This window comes from Mytilus galloprovincialis, chromosome 14 (genome assembly GCF_965363235.1).
Source record: "Mytilus galloprovincialis chromosome 14, xbMytGall1.hap1.1, whole genome shotgun sequence".
NCBI lineage: Eukaryota > Metazoa > Mollusca > Bivalvia > Mytilida > Mytilidae > Mytilus > Mytilus galloprovincialis.
In genome coordinates, this window is record NC_134851.1 from 43,370,781 (window position 1) to 43,390,129 (window position 19,349).

Genomic DNA, 19,349 nt, shown 5'->3' on the forward strand with positions numbered 1-19,349 from the left:
AATATTTTTGGAAAATCGGCTTTGATCTTCTTTCCTTTAATATGTGCTTTATACATTTTGGATTTGGAAAACCATTTTGATTGGTAGACATTAAATTGACTTGACATATATATTATATGATATATAATTACAGTTTAATCAAAACAGTTGAAAATCTTATTGATCAATGAATTAAGGCGAAGAATATAAAATATTTAGACCCAGGACAACAATCGAACAAGAGATTTTGATAATAGTTATCAAAATTACCAGGATTATAATTTAGTATGCCAGACGCGCGTTTCGTCTACATAAGACTCATCAGTGACGCTCATATCAAAATATTTATCAAGTCAAACAAGTACAAAGTTGAAGAGCATTGAGGACCCAAAATTCCAAAAAGTTGTGCCAAATACGGCAGACAACATCATTTCGATTTTTTTAGTACATATATATAGGAAGAAGGGTAAATATAGAACTTTGGAATGAAAGGTAATAGGAATGTTTTTAAATCTTATCAAGGATCAGATAAAGGAGGTTTTTTGCAAATATGAGGTAAAACTAATCTATGTCTGAGCGCCTCTAGTTTTTAATTTTGAAAAAAAAATTACGTTCTCAGATCCAGGGTAACTTTAAAGGGACGACATCAAAAGATCAATGTAAGATAAAAAAAAATTCAAATAGTCTGGGGGGAGGGGGGTGGTGTCGAATTCCTGACTGCTGCAGGTTTTGTTTTCCGACATTTATTTTTACATATATTCATAAGTTCAATCAATTTTTCCCAAATTAAGATAAAGGGGGGAGGGGGGTCAGTGAAAAAACTATGTGAATTAAGTTTTTTATCCTTCAATGAACTTTTGATGTCGTCCCTTAGTCACCCCAACTTTAAAATCGAAATAATCACTCCTTTACTTAAAATATTTATAACTGATTTATACTCTAGCTAAACTGACAAAATCTATAAGACATCTAAAGGGAAACGTTGAACTGAATATTTGAAAAAAAACACCCAAAAAACAGTTTACACTTTAAAAAGCTGTTCTGTAATGTATTTAGGTGTCTGATAGTTTTTATTTTGTTTGTTTTGTTTTCATGGCAGTTCTTGTTCTTTTTGTGTATGTTTTATAATCGTACATATTTGTGTATATTATAAAATTATTTGTTCTTTTTTGTTTTCGTGGATCCTGTATAAGTTTTCTTCGGTTTTTTTTTCTCATTTTTTTCTTTTTACGTAAGGAATGGTTTTTAAAGAAAATGTACCTTTAAAAATTATGTAACTATAATGTTTGTTACTGATGTAGCACTTATACTTTCAACAAGAATACACATAACTCTATAACGATTGATCGAGTGCACCTTTATATTTCTGTAACTAATTCCCAAGAATAATTTAATAGCAAGTAAGATCATTTATACCTAGCGCACATTGAGACTTTCCTGATGGAGGCTTTATTCTAGGAGACAAAATTAACCCAAAACTCGCCCTCCTTTCGATTCGTTCCATGTCTATAACGTATGTGTGGATATAATAAATGAAAAATACCAAACTTGTGTCATCTCATTCACTTTCCAATAACTTTACAAACGCTTATCTTGCCATGAAAAGAATGACATACTTGTCACGGAAGTTAAACATCCAACAATCAATAAAATCAAATGCAAACCAGACGCGCCGATTGTTTTCAACAACATTATAAACTGCCAATATTCTTTTAAATGGATAAGGGATATACATCAAATGAATAAATTGGACATGTTCATGTAAACAAACGAAACTCAACGTAAGGATACGTATCATTCAACAAAAGAAAATAAATTAGAACACCGATGTTTTACCACAAAAATAAAAAGTAACGTTGCAAAAATACTATGCAATTGTTAACTGTTGCATTTTAACACACTGCAATATCGGTAGACATGTGTCATGGGTTTTATTATAACAAAATTACTGCTCCTTAATGATACGTTCGTAAAGTTTCGTTCGTTCGTAAGATGTTGAGAAACCTCTTATAGAACGTTATAATTTGACGTTTTTTTCATTGTAAGAAACAACGTCATAGAGCATTAATGTCAATACCAAGTTGCGTTAGTTGATGCACATAAACAACAGGCTGTTCTTTAATTAATTACTTAAGTAAAGTAATTGTAATTTAATAAATTACTTTTCAATATATGTGTGATTGTAATTAGTGTAATTGATCAATTTCAAAATGTAATGTGTAATTTAATTAATTACATTTTAATAATATTCACCTCAACTCTTTTTCTGACTATGTGCAGTTCTCGATCAACCTTTGTGGATCTCAATAACTCACCATCCGACTTGACATGCCTGTTTAAATACTATAAAAACAAAAGTACTTCTATCCCTTGCATACTGTGGTTTTGTTTTTTTTTTTGGTAATTGATCACCAATTCGCCAATAAATGTTTTATGTCTATTATGTCAAATCATCAAATACATGCACCACCAAAATAAAATTAAACAAAACAAAAGATCAACGAAGCAATGAATTGAACAATGTTTTTCAGGTTCTCTACACTTTAACGGACAATCTTTCAAGTGAAAAAAATGTTTACGATTTCGTTTGGAAGTTAATGTGCTTTGTATGTAGAATCGTATTTTTTGAGACATTAGAGCAACGCCTTCTTTGAGCTCTTCACTGTTTTTGGTTAATATTTATTCTCTGCTTTCAGATATTTTAAGCTTTGAGATAGGATTTGCTGGTTGGCGTATCGTTCCTTTGTCCCTAGTACTATAATATAATACGCCAAAGGTTCATATCATTTGCATTCAAACATTTATCGGATACTTGTTTTTTACATTCAATGTTGAACCTCGAAGTCTTATCGGAACTTGCTATTTTCTTCTAGCAAATTTTCAAAGTACTGCCAAAACTAATAAAACGGATACTAAATATGACTGAAAATAACCTCTTATCGCATTTATAGGTCAAACTTATGTTCCTTGTCCATACCTTTTATCCTCAGTTGAATCTCAGTTGGCAAACATTTATTGCAGGGTGAGAATTCGTTTCACAGAATAGAAAATATTCAAGTAATAATCATAAAAAAAACAAAAAGAATAAAGAAAAAAGGTTATAGAAAAGAAAAAAAAAGAAAAAAAGAGAAAAGGAAAAAAAGGTACAAAAATACTGTTCAGGAAAAAAAATGTACTGGACTGACAGGGATTTTTTTTTATTTTCATTGTAGCAAGAAAACAATTCGGTGACATCATTTTTTATTTTTATTTTCTTAAAACATATTTTAAAACCTATCTTCTCACAATTCATTTCAAAATTCTATCTCATAGATTTCTTTTATGCACACAAATGTGTTTTTTCATGATAATTCAAGGCAAATTTAGGCAATTTTCAACGACTCATAGCTTGAAAAATAGCGCGATGACCCATTCTTTTTATTATATTTTTGAAAAGAGAATAGTTAAATCTTCATTTTGGCAAGGTATAAGAAAATATTATACCTATGATCTACCTTAAAGGTATAATTTATTCATGAAGCGAGTCAGTTACTTCGTACCCAATTATTCTTTTGAGGGAGTCAATTCTCGTTATCAAATAATACGTGTTCATAAGGTGGTAAAACCTACTATTTAGTTGCAATTCCATAACTGTACTGTGAGAGCGGGAATGTGATGCTGATGTTCAATTACGCGTTCATGCCACTGGAGAGCGCGAACCAATTCTCAGACACCAAAAGTTCTCTAGTCAGTAATTTAGCATCAACAGAAATGAATTGCTAGTTGTGGGACTGGGAAGGCGATGAATGTCTTTCAGGCTATGAGTTTATACAATGGGAGTTAGCGAACAATTCCACAAATTTTGTTTTGTCTAAATGGTTAAAAAATCAACAAATTAAATGTCAGTTGTTATGACAAGGCCACACATGTCTTTTAGGATACATCTGTGTAGACTTGAGTTATCATGTGCATAATTAAAAATCAACTGTTAACTAAAGTTTGAATTTTTGAAAAACTAAAGCTTTTCTACCTCAGGAATAGATCACCTTAGCTGTATTTTGCCAACTTTTATGAACTTTTGGTCCTCAATGCTCTTCAACTTCGTACATTATTGGGCCTTTTAAACTTTTTTTGATTCGAGCGTCTCTGATGAGTCTTTTATAGACGAAACGCGCGTCTGGGGTGAACATCAAATTTAAAATTCTGGTATCTATGATGAGTTTATTAGCTTCAAACGTAAAGAAATCTACTACTAGTACACATGTATGTAGTTGCAATATTTTATTAGAGCACATCAATGTGAGAGCGGGAGTGGCGATAGCTGATTTGCCAAGCACAAGTTCATACAACAGGGTGAGCGAGCCAGTCACCTTTAATTCTCTTGTCCATGTTATTAAGCATCAACATAAATCAAGCACGAATTGAGAGAGCGGTCGAGATAATTCATGTCTTTCAAAATACGAGTTCATACATCAAGGGTGAGCGAGCCAATTCTCACTTATTAGAAGTTAAGCATCATGAGAAATTATAATTTTTGCGAGCGTTCCTGATTAAGGTAAATCCAGAAAAGCGCTTCGGAGACAAGAAATTATTAAACGTGTTGTTTTCAATTCTACAGTGGTCTGGCTGAGAAAAATTTAAAAGATTGTCTGTAAATGTTTTTTTTTTTATTTTTCTGTATAATATGAAATATTCTCAATTACATTTTAAACAATACAGGGTTGAATAAGGATTGGCTCGCTCAACCCGTTGTATGAACTCGTATTTTGAAATACATTGATCGCCTCGCCCACTTTCACGACTAGCAATTTATTTCTGCTGATTTGGACCAGAAGACTTTCGGTGAATAAGTATTGCTCGCTTACCTCTTTTTTATGAACTCGTATATTCAAAGACATGCATCGCCTCACCCGCTCAAAAACTGGAAATTTATTTTTGCTGATGTTCAACAATTTGAAGAAGAAAAATTTTTGTGAATGAGAATTGGCTCGTTCCCCACCTAAGTATGAAATCGTATTTTGAAAGACACTTATAACCTCGCCCGCTCTCACAACTATAGATTAATTTTAGCTTATGTTTAACAAATTGGACAAGAAAACTTTTGATGAATGAGGATTGGCTCGCTCACCATCAATATGTGAACTCTTGAAACATATGTATCTAGCTCTCACAGCTGACAAAATTGTTGACATGATCTTCACTCCTGGGAAATTAAACTTGGATAAAGAAAAGGGAAAATCTGATTCAATCTGATTTCAAAAAGATTGGTATCTTTTAAATCATTTCAATTGTGTTCATGCTTTCTCATTGGTAGTCACTTAATTTAAGGAAGATAATATGTTTCTGCTACCTTTTTACCTTCTTTGTTTTGATTGTGTGACTATCTGTAGCTTGCAATGTTCCAGTGCAATATCATGCTACTCGCTTTTATTATTTTTGTCGTAAGATTGTCTTTTCATTAATGTTTGCTCAATATATCATATCTAAACTTTTTACCGATCCATATGTTGTTTTTGCAAATTTAACATTGTTTTTTGTTATGCGATGTCTCATTAAGGGGCTTAACATTTTATTAATTATTGTTTCAATACGACAGCAAGAGAAACGGGGAACTAAGTTTGTAGAAAATTGAACACTAGTTTTTTAGTTATAATAAACAGAAAAGAAAGATAAGGGGACCGGCTTCTTTAAAACACGGGAGGCATTACAAATATTATTTGTGTGAAGTGCATAAATTGGCAGTATTATATTGTTGTTCTTATTTCATGTTAGATACATGCAATTTTCACATTATGATTTGTATAACATTTAAATTACAAAATATGCGTAGAATCGACAACATTTTACCGTTGGTTTTTTTACATTTCTCCCAAGGTTATCTGCTTTTGACTGGTACACTATGCCTTAATTACATTATTTGTACATATAAAGAGAGTTGTATAACATTTTTAGAGCTGATTTTATAATCATGATAATGCATGTAAAACAAGACTTTTGTGAGCTTGATTGCTTTGTTTGTATATTCTACAATATAGTAATTTGAATTATGTCCAATCAAATTTGAATATAATATATACAGGATTAGATATGCCTATATATTGTTTCAAGATGTTAATCGTGATTGCAAAGCTTGAGTAAACGTTTATACAAAGCAAGAAAGCCAACCAAAGTTTAACTCTTCAAAAAATGGGAAATTAGCTCTAACTAACATTATTCAAGTTCGAATGAAATTGCTGTAGCAGTAATAGACCATATTGCCTTCCGTGGAAAAAACACACAGTCATGGTTAACAGAAAACATGTAAAACAATTAAATCGAAAAACTAACTGCCATATTCATCTATACAATCAATACCAGAATTTCCAGCTTTGTCCTTTATTTTCACGAGGCAGTAACGTTATTTTCAACCACTATTGGGACAAAATATTATTGTAATTTCGTTTATTATCAGGATAGAATACTCATTATATAATCATCTTTTCCTTTCTTATGCATACTATATGGTCGCCTCATAAGTGTAAAAACTCAATACCAAATTCATTGTCCAATGAGTATTCTGAAATATATGTAAATGATTAACGTTCGGAAAGACATGTGGAGCGTCTCGTACTCGACCCGCTCCACAATTTGAAATGAGGGGGGACAGCTGTAAAGATGTTTTCAAATAGAATATATCTCCATCATATGATAAGGTAAGACATTTATTTTTATTTGAGATTTTTATTCATAAATTGTCGTTCTAACTTCCAATAAAAATTCGTTGAGAAATGCAAATGATACGAAAATTCGAAGTCTTATATTATAGGACTAAGGTTATCACCAGACCAGTAGTCAAAACCTTTGTCATTCATATGTTAATTTTTGTAAATTTACTATTCATAAACTGTTGCATAATTTGAACAAAGTAAGGAAAATTTCATAATAACAATATAAATATTTTGGACAAAATTTCGATTTAAAAAAAAAAAGGTAGACATTATTTATTATTTAGAAAAGCTCTGTTCTTTGCCTGTTAATAAGTTACATCAAATTTGGGGGAATGCAACATAATTCCATATAACAGTCGTGTTGTTGTCTCTTTGACACATTCCCCATTTCCATTCTCAATTTTATTAAGCATAAAATCGTCCAAATGATAATTGCATACTGTTATTTTTCAATGTTTCCCAAATTTGATGGACCCGAAGGTCACAAAAACATTTGAATAAAATTAATTAGGTAAATAAAGGTTTTAATTTTGTTAATATTGCCGGTATTTTAAATGATCATCCTGTTAAGAATCTGCACAAAACTCCTTACAAATATTTTTTTTTTCGTCCCAGGCCATTGTTCCACTACTAAAATATGTATGCTTCTTACTAGTATACTTGGTAAAGTAACGAAAAAACTCGGTAATAAGTTGTTTGAATAGGGCCTTTCAAAATAGTGGAATTACTCACTTTTGGAGTGTCAACAGTTCAGTGGAAGTATTTGATAAATTGCATGCTTACATTGGTAATTTTGATTTGTTCAAAGTTTTGATTTTCCTACCCTATAAACCACTTTTAAATTACCTCTTAATCTTATAAAGTACAAAAATCAAACATATGATTAAATGGGCATTTAAACAGTTATTCAGAATGCGCATATATATGTACAAACACTTTTAGTTCATTTGTTTAGGAACGACAAACCAAAGAACCATGTCAATTGGACCTGCTTTGGAACTATAAATGCACTTGAATTTTTACTAGATAATAGTTGTGTTATGTTAGTCTTGTGTGGTTTTTTTTTTATTTTAGTTCATTTAAATGTTTTGGAGTTAAGTGTGACGTCCAGTTTCAATTGTACACAAATTTACTGAGAGGCAGGCTGAGGACAACCTCCGGTTGCGGTATTTTCTCGCTGCGTTGAAGACCGATTTGTGCTTTTCGGCTGTTGTCTGCTCTTTGGTCGGGTTGTTGTCTCTTTGACATATTCCCCATTATCATTCTCAATTTTTGTTTTATTACTCTCATATGTAAACTTCCCAAGTAGTTTTTGGCACAAAATCTTCTTACAAGAATGTCTTCCTACAGAAACATTACTATCTATGAATTTGACATCTTAATTCCCATTTGAAGACCGAGAATGCAGTTATTTCGTAGTGCATTTCTCTTAGACAAAAAAAGAAAATAAAAAAAAATCCAACCTGTGCTTTCTAAATAAAAATTTTACAGTGTGTTGTACTACTTTGGAACAAATTATATCAAAATTATAAAAAAACTTTATCAGCTCTATTTAAAGATGTGGACAATTTTATGTTAAGGGGGTCTTGAAATCTTTTTACAGCTTCCGAAATGCTAATTTTTAATCTTTCGTCCTTCATTTTTAACTCTTTTTAACTGGACCAAATCACTACTTGACTTTCAAATTCATGACCAAAACTTTTTTGCAGTGTAATGTCATCCCCTACTTACGATTTCAGGCATAACACATGAAGAAATAAATTTGGAAGGGGTATAACAAAAATTGGCAAGTAACACTGTCCACACCATGGACTATATTCGTGGACAACGAGAATCAAAGGACAATAACTGTGTAATCGGACCTAATAGGATAGAATAAATTGACCAACCTTTATAAAATTTGGTGTGCTTACAAAGTGTAGCAATAGCAATAGGATATATATTATAGACAGTATGATAAATTCTATATTCAACATTGCGTGGTAAAATTCGACGTTAAATTGAAAAATTTCATGAAGATGTAATATTTTCAAGCAATTTCAAATGTGTGATGTTTTTTTATTATAAACATGATAAATAACCCTTACATATGTATTTAATGTACTTTAAATGGAAAGAAAAATTACAAAAAGCATATCATATTAGTTTAAAAGGGTCTTAGGCCAAGTAAGAATGAGAGAAATTTAGGGTCAATTTAGGCCGTAGAACATATACATGATATATACATATAAGAATGCATATTTACTGAAGCTGTAGGAAATAGAACTTTGTGTGTTTTTCATCATTTCTACACTAAGGTGACATGATACAATAAATCTGAACACAAAAAGACCTTTTTATTCAATTTTTTGGAAGACAGCTGTATGGTCTCATATATATATATATTTATATAAGGAAAACTTAGTGATTTATTGTATTATCCAAAATATGTTTTTGTTTTTTGATTCATTTTTCCAAATGAACCATTTAAGCGAAGAACTCTTTAAGTAAAAAAAATATACAGGACTAATAGGGAGGTTTTTTTTCCATTTTTACTGCTGGTGGACGTTTCGTCCCCGAGGGTATCACCAGCCCAGTAGTCAGCACTTTGGTGTTGACATGAATATCAATTATATGGTAATTTTTATAAATTTACTGTTTACAAAACTTTGAATTTTTCGAAAAACTAAGGATTTTCTTACCCCAGGAGTAGATTACTACCTAAGCCGTATTTGGCACAACTTTTTGAAATGTTTGGTCCTCAATGCTCTTCAACTTTGTATTTGTTTGGCTTTTTAACTATTTTGGTCTGAGCGTCACTGATGAGTCTTATGTAGACGAAACGCGCGTCTGGCGTATAAAATTATAATCCTGGTACTTTTGATAACTATTTACACCACTGGGTCGATGCCACTGCTGGTGGACGTTTCGTCCCCGAGGGTATCACCAGCCCAGTAGTCAGCACTTTGGTGTTGACATGAATATCAATTAAATGGTCATTTTTATAAATTTACTGTTTACAAAACTTTGAATTTTTCGAAAAACTAAAGATTTTCTTACCCCAGGAGTAGATTACTACCTTAGCCGTATTTGGCAAAAATTTTTGGTCCTCAATGCTCTTCAACTTTGTATTTGTTAACTATTTTGATCTGAGCGTCACTTATGAGTCTTATGTAGACGAAACGCGCGTCTGGCGTATAAAATTATAATCCTGGTACTTTTGATAACTATTTACTTGTAGCATGAAAACAAGTTCGGTGACACCATTTTTTCTTTTTATTAAAACATACAATAAAACCTATCTTCTCTCAATTAATTTTAAAATTCCATCTCATAGAAATTTTTTTATGCACCTAAATCTGTTTTTTCATGAACAATCTAACCACATTTAGGCAATTTTCCACTTGTCATAGCTCGAAAAATAGCACGGTGACCCCTATTTTTTATTATAGTTTTTAAAAAGCATAGTAAAATCTTTATTTTGGCAAATTATAAGAAAATTCTGTCTAAAAAGTCTATACTTATGATCTACCATAATAAAACATTTTCCTGATTTCAATTTTATATTGAAAATGCTGAATTTGATCATATGTTTCCGTTAGTTATAAAATTATAGATTTTTTTTGATTTTTTTTTTTCATATACTGAAAAAATTCCATTTAAATGAATGGCAATATCTTAAAGTTATCACAATGATTCGTCTTCACTCTTTCCTATAGAAAATGTGCCATACGGTCTTCAACACGGAGACTTGGCCCACACAGAAAGAGCTATAAAGGGCTTTAAAAATGATTAATATGATAATATGTGTATATCTTTTTATAAAGAAGAAAATTGAGAATATTGAAGCTATACCGAAAAAAAAAACCAAATATACTTCCAAAGTAACCTCTCGTTTGAACATTGTATAAGGTTGGTTAGATCCAAACAAAGCTACCCTTTGGCAATGAATGTATAAAATTAATGTGTTTTGTTATTTTAAATTAAGTTCTCTCCATTCAAATTGCTACCGAGGCATCACAAAGTTAACTCACTAGATCATAGAATCTTTATCATACTCAAAATTTAAACAAAAACGATTTTTTACATAAAAATGAAAAACAATGTCTCTTTTTAATAATTCATTTTCCAGCAGAGAGATCATTTGTCTTGTCGACTTGACAGTTTCACAATTGAACGTCATTATTTTGCTCTCCTCTACGTAATTATTTTCTTTTATTTTGGTCTTTAAATTGAAATATGATACTTCCATAAATATATTCTTGTTAAATTATACACTTTTCTGATACTCGAACTTCTTAATTCATGTATATTTCACTTCAAGTATTCCCTTATTATTCTGCATATTTATCATAATGATTTTGCCTTGTATTTATTTTTATTTTTTTAACTAAATCACAACCGAAATGTAGTGACAGACAGACATTTATATATAAAGCTTAATGAACATTGAAATCAAGATGTTTTCGTTATAACGTAACGCTTTGTTTATGTTTTCTAGATTTCACATTATCAGAAGTCGCCATCAGCAGATCTTTACGAACAGACACAAGTACATCGATAAACGTCAAAGAAAAAGAGAAAACGACATATCAAGATACAAGTATTCATAACAGTCTTTCATATCCGACGCTTAACACTGAAACTATAAGCAGTAGTCACATAACTGATACCCAGCAAGCCTTTAATGATGAAAGAATTATAGAAGAAAAACAAATCACATTCAAGGCAGCAAATGAGTCGTCACAGGATCTTTTTGTGGAATCCACAGACGAAATAGAACATAAAGAAATTCCTCCTTCACCAGACAAATTGGATGAAAATCCAATGCAAAAACCTGACTTATGTGTCTCTGCAAAAGGAAAAAAAGAATATGCTCAGACAGGTATGAATTTGACAAATACTATAAAGTCTATTGTTTTGATTCATTATAGAAAGTTCCATGTTAAAATAGCAAAACATTAACATATATAATTATGTCAATTATACAAACAATTTCGAAAGTTGAGAAACACATCTATATCGATTAAATGTGTATTAGCAAATGTTACCATCAATGACTAAAAAACTCATATTACAATCATATTAATATAGTTCCGTCGAAAGAACTTTTATTCGAACAAATACAATACTTATTCAAAAATATGATCCCGCAATATTTTAAATTTGAAATTATTCAAAATTGATTGTTCCAAATACGCCGTCCTCAGAACAAGATTAAAACGAAAAATAAACTATCCATCATCTGGCCATATATCTACTTATATAACATGTGCTAACAATAGTAGGAATTGGATCCCAGTTAAAGGATACCGGTCCAGTACCCACTAATTCCTTTGATTTATCTATTACCTATTAACTGAAATAATATGATATGAAAATTATGTAAAGAGGTTTAAATTTAAAGTATATCCAAAGTGCATCCTTTAAACTTTCAACTTCTGTAATTGAATCTGACATGTATAGGGTGGACGATTGTGTAAGTAATGTTTTTTTTTTCTTTCAACCAGGAAGTTAATGAAATTACCTTATGTATACTCAAACTAGTATTTTTCTTCTCTTAAATGACCCTTTAAGAATTCTCCAACAAGGAGGGGGCTACATGACCATAGTGCTTGTGTTGATATTGTTGATATGAACGCTGCAAATTTGCTATATGCTGATGATATTGCACGTATCGCATCAAACGAAAATAGTCTTCAAAGTATGTTAAACTGTATTCATTCTTGATATATGCCAAAGTATTTGACATTATGCAGTCGAATAAAGGAAATAAGAATCTCCCCTCCCCAAATAATGACAAAATTGCATTTAAGTAATGGGGGAAATAATTGGGTCTACGTCACTATAACCATATGTAAGTTTGAAGACAAATATTAGTATTCATGACACTAAAAACAATACGTTCTGCGACGTTTTACGAGTAGCATGTGCACTTTACCATTGTATGGTAGAAAAGTGTAACTGTTGGCTATAAAATTCAGAATAAAATTATTCAAAGATTTTTTTAGAGTTGCTAAATTTAAAATTAGAAAAAACAAGTTGGATGGACGGATCTAAGACGCAACACGTGAAAAAATGTTTTAACAACTCTGAATATATTGTTATTTCTGATTGTATATGATCGAATATGGGATTTAAGTTATAATAGTGGATTAAAATGTGTGTTTATTTTTTTTATATATACTATGATGAAACCAGCAATATTTAGGTTTGGTCGATAGTTTCATATGAGGTTTTTTTTTTAAACTAGACAGCACACCGACAAAATTCCCAAATAGTTACACAATTTAAGGTAAAGTTATACATTGATCCTTAAAAAAGGATCAATTATCAAAATATAACATAAGAAATTATTAAGTTTACTCGATTTACCTTCATCAGGAACGCTAAAAATAGAAATTTATATATTTTACAAAATTCAATACTGGTATGCTGAGTTTATTTACAGTAAAATACTATTTAGGGACAGATAGAAAATCCTCTGAAAGTAGCATAACTTCTGAAGTAGTAAAGAACCCTGGTAAGATTGGAATGTTAAAGAAGTTATTTGGGATTGAAAAGCATGTCGAGGAAATAAAGGTGTCAATGACAGATGAGAAGTTTTTGAAAGAATCCTTGAAGGTAGGAAGAAAGAAGATACATCACAGGAAAATTGTTCCTGTAATCATTTGGGATTTTGGAGGACAAGATGTGTTCTATAGTACTCACCAAACATTTTTGACGTATCGAGCTATTTACCTGATAGTTTTAGATGGCCATAGAAACCTTGATGATCCTTGTCCGTTTGAACAGTATCTCCCAGGCAAAAGTGGGCCTAAAACAGCACGAGGTAATTATGATTCAGTAGAGGCTATATCACATAATTTAACACGACGGGTGCCACATGTGGAGCAGGATCTGTTTACCCTTCCGGAGCACCTGAGATCACCCCTAGTGTTTTGTGGGGTTCGTGTTGTTTATTCTTTAGTTTTCTATGTTGTGTCATGTGTACTATTGTTTGTCTGTTTGTCTTTTTCATTTTCAGCAATGGCGTTGTCAGTTTGTTTTAGATTTATGATTTTGACTGTCCCTTTGGTATCTTTCGTCCCTCTTTTAGATCTGTAGAAAGTACGTTTGCTGGTCTTGATTTTGATTTTTTGTCAATTATTCAGAATCCTATGGTTTTATTCATATGTAAGGCCATACCAATTTGATCCCTTGTTCGGCGGACCCGCCCGCACCTATTTTTTTTCAAAACAGATTTGTTTTATTTTTTTTATATTTCCGCTTCCCGCATCCGGAATTGTAATCATGTCCATTTCCCGCACCGTTTTTCTTGTGAAAATATTATAAAAAGATATCAACATTTGTTAAATTTATCACAGTCTAACCTGTATATAACGATTTTAAACATAAAAGCACCCCACCACACTGTGTAAAAATTTGTGAGAATATTTGTTTCAGCATGAAACCTGGGAGTGCTCTGATAAAAAGTTATAACAGCGGGTATTTCCGTGAAGAACAAAAAATTAGTTTCTTTCCCCCTTACTTATATTCCCTATCAAAAAATGATCGTTGTTGGAATAAATTACAAAGAACTTCTGAAGGATTTGCCTTCAACTGCAATTATAGTGTATGCTGGCGAAACAAAACTATCCATAGCCGCTGCATGTTGATGCACCTGTCCTGATTCATTCAGGAGCATGTCGTTCAGCAGTTATCGTTTGTTGATGTTGTTCATTGGTATTTTTCCGTTTGGATATATAAACTAGATCGTTGGTTTTCCTGTTCGAATTGTGTACGCTAATAATTTTCGGGGCCTTTATAGCTTCCTGTTTGGTCTGTATCAAAGCCCTGTGTAAAAGGCCGTACTCGACCTGTGTTTGTTATTATCAGGTTGAGAACAACCCTCCCTCAGACAAGGGGTCATTTTACTGATGTAGAAAAGTAAATAGAAATACCAAGGATTTGTATAGTTCTTCTATACAAAACCTTTGAACACTTCGAATTTTGTACTCAAAAAGAGAAGAGTTGCATCATATTTTAAACAAATTTTTCTTAAAGAGGGGTCCACTTCTTTTAAACAATATTAAACTGTTAAAAGTAAATGTGTTAACATGGTTCAAGTCCAGGAATATTACTAAATTCTTGGACATGTTTTGACCATTTACTACCAGATAGATATATAGTTTTATAAGAAAATATGAGCCCTTTTGTACAAACAAATATATTATAACTTATATTGATCCCTCATAAACATGTAAAAGGGATATTTATAACATTAAGGGGTTGCCCCCAAACTGATTATGATTTGGATGGAGAATTGTCTCATTGTCAGTCACACATACATAGACCAGATTTAATTATTTCTTGGTGAACAGGGAAAAAATACTTCAGAAATTAAAGAAATGTCAAAGTACAAGTGATAAATCAAGATTTAATATGTCAAAACCTATTATTTTATCTTAACAAAAAAAAATTATAATCGCTCGCCTGTACTTTTCAAGCTTCGCCTCAAAAATTTGCAAATTAAATATTTTTTTGTTAAAATTTTCAAATCGCTCGCTCGCCCCAAATTTTGGAGTCCAAAAATCCGTAGAACAAGAAATTAAATTGGTTTGGCCTAATACCATTAAAACTTTATACGATAAATTCTAACATGACGTCCTTCAAACTCTTTGGGTACACACCCGTGGTAAAATTTGAATATATTGTTTGGGCTGTTCCAATCGTACTCCCACGTCATATGTTTTTTTATGAATGAGATACCCGACGTCATAGAACGATGACGTTAGAATATAAGCATTTTACGGGAAAATACACGCTTGCCAAAACAAAAATCATCACAACAAGAAAACGTAATCAAACGATGCTAAATGTGATATAAGCCGATTGATTTTTAAACGTATAAGACATTATAAGTAAATTATAATTTAAATTCACCCACAACTATCTACATACGTAATTGCAAAAATTTTAAACATGTCACTAATTCAGTTTGCTCTGTTCTTTTACGCCAATTCAATAGTGCGTTTATTTATGGGAACGGCAAATATTTGCCCCCACCTAGAGCGCTTCGATCCAAAACAATAGCCGTATTTGTCCTATTAGAATCGAAATAATTCATGGGGGCTTGAATATATTGTAATTTTATCACGGGTTGTCCCTTTATGCCAATATTTTACCCCTCGCTATCGCTCAGGGTAAAATATTTGTCATAAAGGGCCAACCCGTGGTAAAATCACGATATATTCCATCCCCCATGAATTATTTCTTAAATATACATTAAAGTATTACATATTTATTCAAAAGTAATTTTTGAAAATAATATGATGTACTTGTTATTTTTCATAGTTCCTTTTTAGAAAAGGTGATACTGTTTATTGTTTATTAAATCTAGAGATACTAGTATTCATTTCCCGCCACATTTTCAAGAGCTTTAGTCTTAAAATTATGTTAACGGATATGTTTTTCTTGTTTTTTATCCTCTATTGATTTCATGTCAATTTATATCTGTCGTTTACAATTTTTGAGAAAGTTATGTTGAATTTTGTCATTCTATACCATCTTACATTGGATATTTACTTTCATAAGCTGAAAAGAGTTTTTGTTCACTCACTGAAAAGAGTGGTAGAAACACTGAAAACTGAAAATGATCTGATAAATATAAAACTTAATGTCTATTATGGCCCAAAGTGAAACAAAAGGATGTGTAACGATGAATAAAATTAGAATAACACTCAATAAAGTTGGGGATTTCTACATATATTTTGTAAACTGTTTAATGTTCGTAGAATGATAAATTCTCGTGTTTGTGGTTTTTTACTGAATAATTCATCTTCAAAATCAATTGGTATTGTCAATCTAAATAACCTCTTACGTATTGAAAACTTTTCGTTTTTCAGTAAATATTGTAGTACATGTACATAAACACATTTACATTTCAGTGTTCAAATGCATGTTATGTACAAGTATGTTTTCCTTTATTATTTCATAGACTACCTGAGATTTTGGATCACCACAATAGTCACATACTGTAAAGGAAGTAGAACCGGGTTTCCGAAAATCATGATTGTCTTAACTCACAAGGATAAATTGAAAGCTGTAAGTATAACGTAATCAAATTTGTTTAGATATCGTATTGTATAGCACGGTTGGTTGTGTTTTCACTTACCTTACCTTACATTTTGCGTATAGCTTTTCAACGGTTTGGATTTCAAATGTTTGGCTTTGAGCGTTCCTGATGAAGGTAAATCCAGAACGCAATAAATTATTAAACGTATTGTTTTCAATTTTTTTACGCATGCCATTTAGTACCATAGATCTCCTTTTAGCTATAGCTACAATAAACTATCAATCACGGGGGGTTAACCTCGATATTTTTTTGGTAGGGGTGTCCAATTTTTGCCTCAAAAAACGTACCCATTTTAATATAACATTCACTGAAAGTACCTATAGTTATATAGATATTTAAGAAAGAATGACCTATACTTATATACAATATTTAAAATATATATGATATTTTTAAATGTCAAATACTTCCATGCAAAAAGGTGCAAATTTAATCAGATTTGCAGAAGAATAGATTGAATTTATATATGATATGTAGATCATACCCCAAATCAATATACAGCAGTTATCAAACGTGAATGCATTTTAATATAGGATGTCATTAAAAAGGAGGGTCATTTTTATATAAAATCTCGCAAAATTATGACCCATATTTTTGGCACATCCCCGTATACCCAATAATAGGAAGTTACCTCCCCCCCCCCCCCCCCGCTATTAATTATTTTGACCATTGATTATTATCTTCATTAAAATGGTCATCAATTGTGTCCATTATTAAAAAAAGTATATAAACGGTATATTAGTTGCACTTTGTCAATACAGCTGATTCTCAAACAACACCTCTTTTTGGAAGTTATTTAATATTCATAGGTAATTTGATTTGTTGACATAGATACCCAGATATGATCTCTATGTTTCAAATTTTAGAGACACAAATTGAGACTGTTACCAGTATAAAAACATTAAATTGCAGTGAAAAATTAATTCGGACAAAGGCAAAAATTAAAGGTAGGGGTAGTACATAATTTCAAACCCCTTACAAGTTCAGGGCATATAAATGTTGAAAATATGAGGCATAGCCCTATGTTTTGACCTTTGAATAAGATAGTAGTACACATCAACTTTCCGTTCTGGGATTTATTCTTTTACGAAACTTCATAGTAAACGTGTCACAGTTTTTTTACCATTACCTAAGAAGTCAATTTTTAATCTGCCATTATAAATTCAATTTTTATTTGGCACACATGTGTGAAAAGATAAACTATTTGAACTTATATAAGTAAATATGAATAATTGGGCCAAGGGGTTAATATTAGAGAAATATAATTGAAACCGAGAAAATTCAAAGAGACAACAATCCCGATAATGTCAACAGAAACAAAATCATGTACCCGGAGGCAGCTTCAGCGGTCCCCTATCAATAATGTTTACTAGTTCAACAAAATGTAAGCCACACTAAAGTTCGAAAATATATTTTTTTTAACACACAAGATAAACAACGGATTTAGGTTCCAGACTTTGGACAGGAACATAAATGCGGTGATGTAAAACATGTCTTGTGCGATCTCAATGTCTAATGAACAAACAAACAGCAATAAACACAATAAAACTCATTCAGTACGATTTTATTATAGGTAAATAAAAAGAACGACAGCAACCATACTACATTAACAATGGACTACTAACAGTTAATGACTTGCCAGCTACAGACCTCCATTAAACTGATAGAACGATTATTCCTTTATCTTTAGAAAGTCAACCATCATAAATCATAAATGCCACCATACACCATGGGGAAAAACAATGCACGTATCATACTAACAACTGGTTTTAGACGAAACGCGCCTCTAGTGTATTAACTTATAATCCTGGTACCTTTGATAAATATTTACACCAATGGTTCGATGTCACTGCTGGTGGACGTTTCGTCATTATATGGTTATTTTTATAAATTTCCTGTTAGAAACTTTGTTCTTGTTTGGCTTTATAACTATTTTGATCTGATCGTCCCTGATGAGTGTTATGTAGACAAAACGCACGTCTGGCGTATTAAATTATAATCCTGGTACCTTTTGATAACTTCTTACACAATTTGGGTCGATGACGGGCGTTTCATCCCCGGGGGTATAACCAGCCCAGTAGTCAACACTTCGGTGTTGACATGAATATCAGTTATATGGTAATTTTTATAAATTTTCTGTTACAAAACTTGATTTGTTTCGAAAAACTAAGGATTTTCTTATCCCAGAAATTGATTACCTTAGCCGTATTTGGCACAAGTATTTGGAATTAAGGGTCCTCAATGCTCTTCAACTATGTACTTGTTTGGCCTTATAACTATTTTGATCTGAGCGTCACTGATAAGTCTTATGTAGACGAAACGCGCGTCTGGCTTATTAAATAATAATCCTAGTACCTTTGAAAACTATTAAGAATATATGTGTTTATTTTTTTTATGTCAGGACCCTTTATAGTGCGGTGACAGAAGTGTATAAAGTCGTCTAGATTGCGATTTTAATCTCTCCAAATAGCACACGGCTAAACATGGTCTTTACCTAAAGACAAATATATCTTCTTTATTGTTTGCCCTGTAGTCAGAATTTCGTATGGTTACATTTTTCTGAAAAGACTTTTAAAAGACTAGTGAAACAT

General features: G+C 31.6%; 1 protein-coding gene across 1 annotated transcript in view; it reads left to right on the top strand.

Annotated features, from left to right (window-relative positions):
* The window catches only part of LOC143058081 (uncharacterized), a 61,247-nt gene that overhangs the window by 32,371 nt on the left and 9,527 nt on the right, over nt 1–19,349 (top strand). Inside the window, exons 10-12 of the mRNA XM_076231546.1 lie at nt 11,146–11,529; nt 13,111–13,476; nt 16,624–16,730. Coding sequence (XP_076087661.1) covers nt 11,146–11,529; nt 13,111–13,476; nt 16,624–16,730 — 857 coding nt within the window. The remainder of the gene's footprint in view (nt 1–11,145; nt 11,530–13,110; nt 13,477–16,623; nt 16,731–19,349) is intronic.